Source organism: Myripristis murdjan, chromosome 18, assembly GCF_902150065.1.
Source record: "Myripristis murdjan chromosome 18, fMyrMur1.1, whole genome shotgun sequence".
NCBI classification, from domain to species: domain Eukaryota; kingdom Metazoa; phylum Chordata; class Actinopteri; order Holocentriformes; family Holocentridae; genus Myripristis; species Myripristis murdjan.
The window spans coordinates 15,334,927-15,346,199 of record NC_043997.1 but is presented as its reverse complement, the minus strand read 5'-3'; the positions used below and the strand labels follow the sequence as shown (position 1 = coordinate 15,346,199).

The following is an 11,273-nucleotide window of genomic DNA, read 5'->3' as shown; positions in this document are numbered from 1 at the left end:
ACAAACAATCTTACAACACCCTTTCGTCTCCTCTCCAGCAGGGATTTTTCGCTGGCAGCTGAAGGCCCTCGGTCATATGACAAGGACGGAGGCCTCTTCACCGCCTCACACAGCCCAGCGCAATGGGTTGATCAAAATAAAATAGTCCCCGTAACAAAATAAAATACTAGAATTTAATCAGCTTCACACGATGACTGTTTCAAAAGACGCGATTTTTCAAATAAACGTTGGTTATCTATTCACGGCTAATGTCGATATAGCCCAAACTGCGTATATTTCATTCTGCGGGGCTGGACTCGCAACGTCATGTTGTTATTGTATCCCTCCGCTGCAGTCGCACTAGGAAAACAGCTGTGGCAAGCTAACGCTAGCTAGCATCGTTTGTTTTTGTCGTGTGGCAACGATTTTGGTCCGTTCCCTGAGCAGACACAATCATACACTTCGGAGTGACCGACTAGCTGTCTGTCATTTCTTCGACGATGAAGTTTCAGTACAAGGAGGAGCACCCCTTTGAGAAGAGACGGTCCGAAGGCGAGAAAATAAGGAAGAAGTATCCGGATAGGGTACCAGTAAGTAGCCAGGGGTTAGCCTGTTAGCATTTTAGCTTGTTCACTGTTGTTAGCAGTGTGGTAGCTAACGAGATAGCCGCCTGGCTAGCCATTGTAGCTAATAGTGTCGTCTTGTCTAATGTAACGTTAGCCGTGTTATGACCACCGCTTACTAGCTAACTGTGACATTCATTACACATTTAAGCTTAAACAATAATAGACGTCGTTGAGTTTCAATATTACCCACATTCACTATCTAAATTTCTCGTCGCTTTATATGCTGCCACGCCGAAGAACAATAATTTAATGTTCACAAACAACCGCAGTTATGGCTCCGCAGAAATGTCACACAGGCCAGCTAACGTTAATGATAACTTGTCTTGGTAATTTAAGCGAGTGTTTGTTTAATTATTCAGCGCCTCAATGACAAAGTGTCAACATAATTCAAATGTTACTGATACGACTAGGGGTGGAAAAAACAGTTGATAAGCCGAATAAGGGTTCGCTATCATCAGCCATAAATGGGAAAGACATAGCAAGGGTATACTGGCTGATAATGGCTTTTAAAGTGTTGATGGCCAGGTGCTTTGGTGTACGCTAAAAACCTTGTTGTAAAACCTGCTTGTTGAAATGGCAACAGCAGTGTACCCTAAAATAGGTGGTGTCAACAAATAGGACACTTGTTTACGTCGCAGTCCCTCTTGTAGATGGATTGTTTACGGTCTTACACCATGCTCTCTAGTCTTATACACCCCGATGGCAACTCAACAACAATGTCCAGCTCAAAACTACCACTGAATGAAGCTGTGTTGTGTGTTAGGCGATGTATGACAGCCTTGTGAAATAGCCTGAGTCTGCCGGAATTGGTTTCATTAGTAATGTCAATATTTGTAGCTGGAAGCACCCATATTTTGTAATAGATCTTGTGTTGATATAGTAATGATTATTGCAGGTTGTATACCCCTTATGTCTAATGAATTTGCTTGTATTTTTAATATCTATTTCTTGGAAAGAACAGAAGAATGCAAATGGTGGTGTTCTTTAAAAGACTTGGTTACACTTTGGCCCTTCCCCCACTCACCTGCTCTGCTTCCTTGGTCTGTTGCCTAATAACATTACAGAAAATCAACCAGTGGATTTCCAAACCACTGATGTAACATTAAGGGGGATCTTTTGAAGCTCTACGCCCAGGTCACTATTTGAATAAAAACCTACCTTGTGTCAAATCTTGTTTTATTTTTGTAATCGCTTGACTGAAAATGTCGTGTTTTCAGATCCCTTTTCTGAGAAAGGTGAAGCAGACCAGAAGTGTTCAGCAGCTATTTATTCCCTCAGTGCGCACTAATGTTTGCTCAGGGGAAAAGATAACTTTGCAGTTCCTTTCTTCAATCGTTTTAGTGTACTTTATTTCTCCCTTTCAGGTAATTGTGGAGAAAGCCCCTAAAGCCAGAATAGGAGATCTGGACAAGAAAAAATACCTTGTCCCATCCGACCTGACAGGTAACTGGAACAGATCAGTATTACAATTAAATGTCAAATGCCTGTGGACGGTATTACAGCAACACTGCTGTCTCATAGTTGCATTTAACATTTCCCACACACTCTCATACTCTCTTTAATAGTGGGCCAGTTTTACTTCCTCATCCGAAAAAGAATCCACTTGCGAGCTGAGGATGCTCTCTTCTTCTTTGTAAACAACGTCATTCCACCCACCTCAGCCACCATGGGCCTGTTGTACCAGGTAGGAGGCTGAACTAATTTTCCCAATCAATGGCATGCTCGCAGACTAAGATGCTGTCAGATTATCATGTTAATTTTGTTTGTATTGGTGGTGAAGTCATATGCATTGATATATTCACGTCATAACACTGTGTCTTCCTAACTTGCTTTCCCAGGAGCATCATGAAGAGGACTTTTTCCTCTACATTGCCTACAGTGATGAGAGCGTGTATGGGGATAGCCAAAGGGAAATCTGATCCCACTACCATCTCCCCCACTCCCCCACCCCCCACCTATACAACTCTCCAAGACCTCCACTATTCATTAAAATATTAAATCCAGCTCAGCAGCCTAGAGTTCCCAGAGTAAATATGTCAAATGCACTTTCATCACCCCCCCTCCCATCCATTATGTTTTTATTATTCCTCTGCAGTCTGAATTGTATTTTCCTCCAGTTTATTTCTCTTTTCAATAGTGACTTATGTTATTAAGCGGTCTTATGGCCAGTTTTTTTTTTTTTTTTCTTTTCCCTAAGTGTACTGATCACGCTTTACTTACAAAACTGAGAACGAATAGGTGCCACTTTGAAATTGGTGTTAAAACTATGCCGTGATTATAGTTATTTCAGAGGTAAGGGAAGAAAGGCGTAGTATGTGAATAAGTTAAAATCAGCTATTATAGTCATTGGTGCTCCAGTCTTGATAAGTTGTCTGAGGATGTAATGAATTTGAGCAGGGTGGGAAATTTGCATGGCAGGTTTATCTGGCAGGTAAATGTGTCTGTTCTATCAGGTATTTTGACAGCTAACCAATAGTTATACTGCATTTAAAATAAGATAAGATATTCCTTTATTAGTCCCACAGTGGGGAAATTTCTTTTCCCTAAAACTAAAGTGGCCAGTTCATTTTTTTTTTTTTTAAATGAGGATCTTAGTTTCTTATCCTGCGTCTGACCTTTGCAAGGAGTACAATAGAATTCAGACTAAACAATCATCCTCCCTCTGTCTCTGCTTTCAGTGGTAAGGTCATTACTTTGATTGCTATTATAATTATCGTTGTTATTATTGTTCTTAATTTTAGATGGCTTAATTTCTAAAGGTATTGTAAAGCTGAGTGCAATTTTTTTTTCTTTTTTAAGTTTTGTTTCCTTTTTTTAAAAAACAACAAAAAAAATATTGAACTCTGTATACAGCTGCATTACTGGCTCTTTCTGTCCACTCATGACCATACATGATAAAATGTGATAAAAACCTAACTGGCTTTCTTGTCTTTATTAAATGAAGGGGGTGAACACATGCAAACTTGTATTTTTATGTTACACCATATTTTTCCCTCGGTCATTAAATTCTGCCAACTACAGCATCGGGAACTGCTTTACTTGTGAGCAATCGCTTTGACCACGTCACTTGTGTGAAGTGTAAATCACAAAGAAAATGAGCCATCTTGAGCCAAGATGGAGGTGTGCTGAGAAAGTGTTTTGCTTAATAACATGATAAGATACTCTCTGAATATGTAGTACCGCACAGGCTAACATCTTAAAAAAGTGTATACATATGTAGACAGACACATAACAGTGACACTGTTCTGAAGTAAAACTCAAGGCATATAATTCAACATTTCTTTGTGAGACACTTGACTAACAATGTGAGGTTGTGGAAGGGTGGAGTTCAGTGCATGATTTCATTTCTCTGTCCACTGGATTTTCATGATGATTTAGTTCACACACTTCATAGCTTTGCTTTTCTGCGGCTGTGCCTTATCGTATCAGAGAGTGTGTGCACAGTGTGTGTTTGTACTAGTTGTGCAAGGCCATGGCTGCTGTTCACACCCGGTGTCAAAGAGGCTTTTTAACCTCACTTTCAGTCCCGGCCTCGATCCGCAACATTTCATTCATTTCCATGCCTTCATGTCGCTATGTCTGCTTGTGGCTTTGGGGATTGCGTGGCCGAAATACAAGAGAACTACAACTCCCGGAATGCATTTCGATCGCAAAGCGGACGTCGTCTTTGACACCGGAAGCACAATAATAAAACATTAACTCAGGCCAAAAAAAAAAAAAAAAATTCTAGCTAGCCTCCGTCGTTATGTTTATGTTTTCGGGGAAAGTTTGACCCATATTTCGTTGAGTTTCCGCAGCACTTCGGCAGCACAGGTCCGAGCCGTGAGCCGGTCAGGTTCTCACTGAGCGGCGAACCAAGCAACGAAAGTAAGAGCTCCGCTTTCCGCTTCAGCTCTGCGGCTCGGCTGGCGTTAGCCGCGGAGCTGGCTAATGCTAGCTCATGTGTAGAGAGTAAAACTGTCTGTTTTTAACCCTAACCCTCTATAGACCCGGGTTTCATACACATTCTTATGTGTGTATGTACGTATACCGTGTATATAAATCACCAACAACTAACAACTTGTCTCCAATACACAGTAGCTACATTGGATTAGCACTGTTAGCCCAATGGTAAAGTAGGCCAACTCCCGTTACCAACGAGGCCAACGTAAGCTAACGTTACTGCATGAAATACTATTTCGTTGTTGGCTATTCCTCCTGTTGAATTTTCTACAGAGTTATCCTACGGCTTTGACCTCTTGTTAACTTCATATCTAAGCGCTGTTGCCCACATTCAAGATACTGTTAATACTTCTGTTTAAATTGTTCATATTTCTATCTTTTTATAATCCTTGTTTATAGTGTTTATATTGCTTACTGCTATTTATCATGTGTATACTGTATATTTCTTCTAAATTTGCACATTGACCTACCTCTATGCACATTTTATACACCCATGCACACGTTTTTTTCTGTTTTTTTTTTTTTTTTTTTTTTTTTTTTTTTTTGCACATTGCTTTTTGCACACTGGGTTGTACTTAGGTTATTCTGTTGTACTTAGATCTTATTCTTTATTTTTATTTTTTTTATTTACTTAATCTGTAATCTGTGGATACTGCTGAAAAAATGTGAATTTCCTGCGGGATGAATAAAGTATCTATCTATCTATCTATCTATCTATCTATCTATCTATCTATCTATCTAGCTTTACGATATGTAAGATACACCCTAAACTATTTAAAAGGTGAAGAGGATGCACATCCTAAATTTTCAAGCCAGTTAGGACAATAAACTCATGTTTCACCTGTTGAGTTGGCTCAAATCACATCAGTAATGTGAGTATTTTGTCCTCCTTGACGTGAAAATTTGGGATGTGCTACCTTTTCACATGTGTTGCACATGCCCTTTTGGTGTTTTGGTTTAGCTCTCCACTGAGAAAAACATTGTTGAGGTGCAGTCTTCCCTCCCAGCACAGTGTTGTAAAGTATATTTTCACCCACCCAGCTGGCACCTCCACTGCCTGTCACCATGCCCGCTCTGCTGGAGAGACCCAAGCTGTCCAACGCGATGGCCAGAGCCCTCCATAAACACATCATGAGGGAGAGGGAGCGCAAGAGGCAAGGTGAGCTGCTCCAGTCTGTGTGTTTGTGTGTGTGTGTGTGTGTGTGTGTGTGTGTGTGTGTGTGTGTGTTTGCTTGCATATATAACATACAGTGAAATATCTCTGTTCCAAGTGTGTAATGCTGTAACGACTGTCAATTGTCAGAGGAGGAAGAAGTTGACAAAATGATGGAGCAGAAGATGAAGGAGGAGGAGGAGAGGAAGAGAACAAAAGAAATCGAGGAGAGGATGTCTTTGGAGGAAACCAAAGAACAGGTTGGGAAGTGATAAGACAAATATTCTCACCACAGAAGACTGTAGCATCATATGAAAGGGTTTTTGGGAAATATGCTCTCTGTTATTCTCTGCAGCATATAAGACAGAAACATGTTGCAAACATGTCCAAAGTGTGGCGAGCCATCTCACCACACTCTTAGCTGAAGAATTAATGAACATACTGAAAATATTTGTAAGTTTGATTTAAATAGCCTAAGTAGACTTTTGCCTTTGAAAGAATATTTGTTGATTCCATATGGTATCCCAGATCTCTGAATGAAAAAAGTTATTTTAGCAAATAAGACAACATATGGAAAATATTGGAAATTGTAGTGTTTTGTTTTGTTTTTTCCGCCCTGATGTACAAAACAAACCGAACCAAAACCGTGACCCAGAAACCGCAAAATAAACCGAAACGTGCGTTTATTGAACCATCACGCCCCTAGTCTGCAGTAGCTCATCATATTTAAAACACAGGTGGAAATTCCAGTCTAGGCTAGTATTTCATCTAGATACTAGATTGTTGGGGCTGATGAGGATGATTGGATTAGTATTGGATTGGATTAGTTATGTTAATGTCAGCTGACATGTTTTTACATAATACACATTTGTAAGAAGGAAGCATCCAATTTGATAATGGATTAGTTGTGATAAAGATGTGTGTTAGGCTTGATATGGCTGCTATATGAAGTATTGTAAACAGTGGAGTCTGCTGGACAGACTATTTAATGATAACACTGTTTGTAAATTATAAATGTTATTTATTGTGGTGTGCTTTTTTTTTCATATTTGCCAACTACTACTCCTGTATCAAAATATCTGTGATGAGCCAGAATCGACCAGCCAATATATAGGTCGGGCTCTGAAATTGCTGCTTAATCCTCTTGTGTCTGCAGATTAGTGCTTATTTAGCTCGTTTAGCGTTAATATTTCCAACTCAGTGTGGCTTTGTCATCCCAACTTCAGGTAATGAAGATGGGAGAGAAACTTCAGGGGCTCCAAGAGGAGAAACACCAGTTGTTCTTACAGCTCAAGAAAGTTCTCCATGAAGAGGAGAAGAGGCGCAGAAAGGAGCAGAGGTAGTTCAGTCTTCACTGATTTTGTTTTTAAACTAGTATGTGAAGTTTTTTGACCATATTTGGAGGGTGCTGCTGTTAACAATGCTTATTTAGCCCCCATCATTTAATTGAAGTCAACCTGGTGTCCACTTGTTCTTCTCCAGTGATATCACAACACTGACGTCGGCCAGCTACCAGCCCAGTCTGCCCATGCACGCTGGACAGCACCTGCTGAGCATTCCAGGTAAAGCACTTATCGCACTTACCGCACGCGTATCACCTCAACTATAAGTGAATGTTTTGTTTATAAAGGCTGGTATTTTGTTATTTCAGAACAAACCCATGACAGATTATCCCTCAACATGCACATATTCTTTATATTCCCATTGCATAGTCATGGCCTTTCAACCAGCTAATTAAAACTATTTCAAAACACGCTATAAAAGTGTAAACATTACTCATAATGTATGTCAGACAGGGCTCTAAATTGTGACCAAACAGTCCCATCTGCTGGTATCAGAACAGTATACACCCAAAAAACTATGTGGGAGATTTTTCCTCAGATGTTGATATAACTAGTACAAGACACAGCAGACACAACTTCTTTCTGAACATGTGTAGAGGATTTGCCTGGGGTTTATTTGGAAATTGATGGCTAAGATGTGAATTTTGCTCTGAAGGTTACATTTTGCTCACTTTTAAGCAGATTGTGGTCAGTAAAGAAGATTATTTGTGCAAAATTAGTGAGGAGTGAAGTGTCTCACCCTTACTGACCAGAATTTGGCTCTTAATGCCTGCTGCAGAGAAAGCAGAGAAAAATGTCATTGTCTTTATTATATTATTACCAGTCTGCTGATCCTCTTCTTTTCCTCTCTTAGGCAGTCCGGTCAGCCACAGTCGACCCGGTGCGCTGCTAGGAGAACGCAGCAAACAGTTATTCCCAACTCCTGTGATACCAGTAAGTGAAAGAGCAAATTAACCCTCTCTCTCTCTCTCCACCAAACGTCACAGTTGTGCTCTACATCGCTGCACATTTTCCCCCAATAATTTAACTTGTTCATTGTGTCTCAAAAGAGAGAATACAGATATTAGGACTTAAGTAATTTGGATCAAGCCGTCTCCCTCTTCCGCAGGGCCGTCACTATCAGACGCAGCCGGGCTTCAGTGCAGGCTCGGCAGAACATGGCCAGTTCAGTGGAGGCCAGGGGGTCCATGAGCCCTATGGGGTGGCCCAGGCTCAGCACCCCTCCACCTACGCCCCAGGACCCTCTGTACCTGTCAGCTTTGCCAGCAGTTCTCAGATCAGAGGTACAGGATCACATTTAAAACTCTTAATTGTGTTGTTGTTGCAAACTGAGGGCTCAACTACACAAGGATCCCATCGCTCAGATGTCCTGGCTGATTCACTGAATGTGTTTATCATGAAAACATCACAGAGAGCCTGAAAAAATAGGGCACATTGCAGTATGCCAATGTGTCTGTAATATATTGTTTTACAGTTTGTTTGTTTTTTTAAAGATCAGTAGGTATGGTCACAATTTAAAGCCCTGATTCAAATGAATAATGTTTACAGTTTTACAGTGCATTTTGAAATGGTTTTAACTAGCTGAATGCAAAACCAGTGGAACAGTACAGAATCTGTGCATATTGAAGATAAAGATTTGACAGGTTTGTTTTGTTGTTGTAAGCAAATCATTCACTTGTACTTTATATGATGACATGTTTACACATGAACTATCAACATGTAAGTGTAAAGTTCAACTTGTAAGTAGGATAACGTTAACACATGCGACATCAGCGTCTCAACCCACTGAACTTGCAACAGAAAAAAATGCGGCGGTGTCTGATTCTCCACAGCTGAAGTTCTGTTGGAAAGTAAGTGTCATGTCAGCCTACGAGAGAAAAAAAAATCAGTTTCCGAATATCAGACTCAGTTTTTTGTCATTTACCTCAGTATTACTAAGCCTTTTGCACTTGTTGTGGCTTCAGACCGACTTAGAGAGTTTACGTATTTGACTTGCCATGTCACAGTGGGATTTAGTGATTGTAATGAAAGCCTTGTGCTTCCTCCCTGCCTCAGGTGCATCCGCATTTCAGGCCATGCAGTACCTCCCCCACCAGCAGCCTGGCTACCCCGTCCACAGCCACTTCACCTCCCAGCCTGGTCAGCTCCTCCGCCTGCTTCCCGAGCCCCTTCACTCCCTCTGCAGATTCAGTTCTCTTGCTAGACACCTCTCATAACCGGTGGTGATAGTGAACCACCAGCTAAGATAAATGGCAGAGTCACTGTAACATTAACCTCACTGGCACTCCTGTAGATGCTGTACATAATAGTTTGGTTTTTGTTTGGTGTCTGTTTGCTGTCTCTTCTGCAGGATTTATCCCTGGGGCAGGAATCCCCCTCCAGAAGCAGCTGGAACACGCCAACCAGCAGTCAGGCTTCACTGATGCGGTAAGGAAGATGAAGTCTAGTCTCGCTGACACCCCATAAAAATACACTGAAACACAAAAGAGCACCTGGAAAACAGAATATTTATCTTTAAGTCACGTCTGCTACAAAATTTCCTGATTTTTCCATAGTTTTCCATGACTAAAATGTTGGATTTCCATGACTTTTTTTTAAAACTTACTTCAGATTCAGAGGTTGTATTTAAATTTTTTAAACTGAGGCTGACACAGTATTCCATGACTTCTCCCAAGAATGTATTAAATTCCCTGACTTTTCCATCTTTAATACACTTTTCCAGAGAATCTATGATTTGAGGAGACCCTTTTATGATTTGCAGACACTTACAAGCACATTCAGACTTTTGATTGAGTCAAGTCAAGTCCTGCCATCCAAATACTTTGGAAGCTCACTGTTCATGAACCTCACCGCTGGGTTAGTTTGAGAGCGCTCTGACTTTACCTGCCTTGCACTTCATGTTGTCAAAAAACCTTGTTCCAGGGCGCTTTGAGGCCCATGCACCCCCAGGCCCTACACCCCTCAGCTGCAGGCCTGCTGCCCACACCTTCAATGCAGGTCCAGATTCCTACGGCAAAGGTAAGACGCCAAAGCACAAATCCCAGACACTCCCACTCTATTGTTCACAACAGCTAAATTATACCACTGCATAAAGGACTGTTCATAAAGGACTGTTGGAGATTTTCCAGGGAAGGTGGGTAGTCAAACCAGACACCGTGTGTCTATTGGGCCCACGGCCAAAGTGTGCATTTGGTTTTCAATTAATTGAAGAAATTATTTGCCATTTAACAGAGTTGTCTGAGAACTTTTCCTTTGGCCTATAAGCTCTAGATAACCCCATGACACAGTTCGCTTCTGTGTTCTTACTCTTTTTGTATCCCAAAACTGTAAAACCGAGAAGATTTTTGTTTCAAAAGGTCCACATGTACACTCTGTATTTTGTTTTTATCACCATACCAATGTTGCGTGATGCCTCCGTTTCCCAGGCTCCGTTCCAGAGCTCTCCCCAAGCCGCTCCCCGCCACGCCTTCCTGCCTCATGCCCAGAGTGGACAGAGGTTCTATCACCATGGCAAGTAAACACAGCCGCGCCCTGGCACCGCCGCCCAACCTCGCTAAGGCTGTCACTGTCACCGAGATTTCATGGCTTCACCAGAGGTCCTGCAGAATCTGTCAAACGGACAACGGAGCAGCTTCTTCAGAGCTTGCTTGATGATGGCTGATTGTAAACGCCTCCCTGGATTAGGCCATAATGCATTGTGTGTCATTTGTTGTATAGTATTTTATTTTGCCATCAGGCTTTGTTTTTGCTCTTTTCATTTCTTTGATCAATGTTTAGCAACCCACAGGCATAATGTCCTCTTTAGTGTTTGTTGACATCCAGCTTTGATTTACACAACTTCAAATAGTTTAGCACTTAAACTACACAGTAAAGGCATTGTGTTTAGTGCTACCGAGCACAGCAGTATTCACAATATCTTCTATAGACTGTTCGAAGAAAAGCCTCTTCTTTGAGTACTAGCAGTCATAATCACGAAGTGTCATAGGTGAGTTAAAGCTAAAGCCAGATTCTCTTAGGCCCCATAAATGTCTGCAGAACCAGGGTTTCTTACCATTAATGTAGACATGATCATTACTCCTCCAAAACATGAATATTGGAGGATTTTCTGTTTTCCCCCAGTCCTCTTAAGTAGACTTTACAACATCAGTTTTATGCTGTTTTGAAGCTTTATGCTGTTGAAATAAAAGAAAAAGCACACACCACATCTAACAATTTGTGTCATCTTTAATT

The 11,273-nt window shown here is 41.1% G+C and overlaps 2 protein-coding genes across 2 annotated transcripts; both read left to right on the top strand.

The window, feature by feature from the left end:
• Nucleotides 1–330: 330 nt before the first annotated feature.
• gabarapa (GABA(A) receptor-associated protein a) lies at nucleotides 331–3,521 on the top strand. Its single transcript, XM_030076291.1, has 4 exons — nucleotides 331–569; nucleotides 1,970–2,048; nucleotides 2,171–2,289; nucleotides 2,444–3,521. The coding sequence occupies exons 1-4, from the start codon at nucleotides 480–482 to the stop codon at nucleotides 2,522–2,524; spliced, it is 369 nt and encodes a 122-aa protein (XP_029932151.1). The 5' UTR covers nucleotides 331–479; the 3' UTR covers nucleotides 2,525–3,521.
• A 753-nt stretch (nucleotides 3,522–4,274) lies between these two features.
• On the top strand, nucleotides 4,275–11,252 carry gps2 (G protein pathway suppressor 2). The gene is made up of 11 exons (XM_030075833.1): nucleotides 4,275–4,472; nucleotides 5,589–5,706; nucleotides 5,851–5,960; nucleotides 6,927–7,039; nucleotides 7,183–7,262; nucleotides 7,897–7,976; nucleotides 8,152–8,326; nucleotides 9,099–9,182; nucleotides 9,394–9,470; nucleotides 9,966–10,061; nucleotides 10,469–11,252. Exons 2-11 carry the CDS (start codon nucleotides 5,613–5,615, stop codon nucleotides 10,559–10,561), a joined length of 1,002 nt encoding a protein of 333 aa, XP_029931693.1. The 5' UTR covers nucleotides 4,275–4,472; nucleotides 5,589–5,612; the 3' UTR covers nucleotides 10,562–11,252.
• Nucleotides 11,253–11,273: the final 21 nt, after the last annotated feature.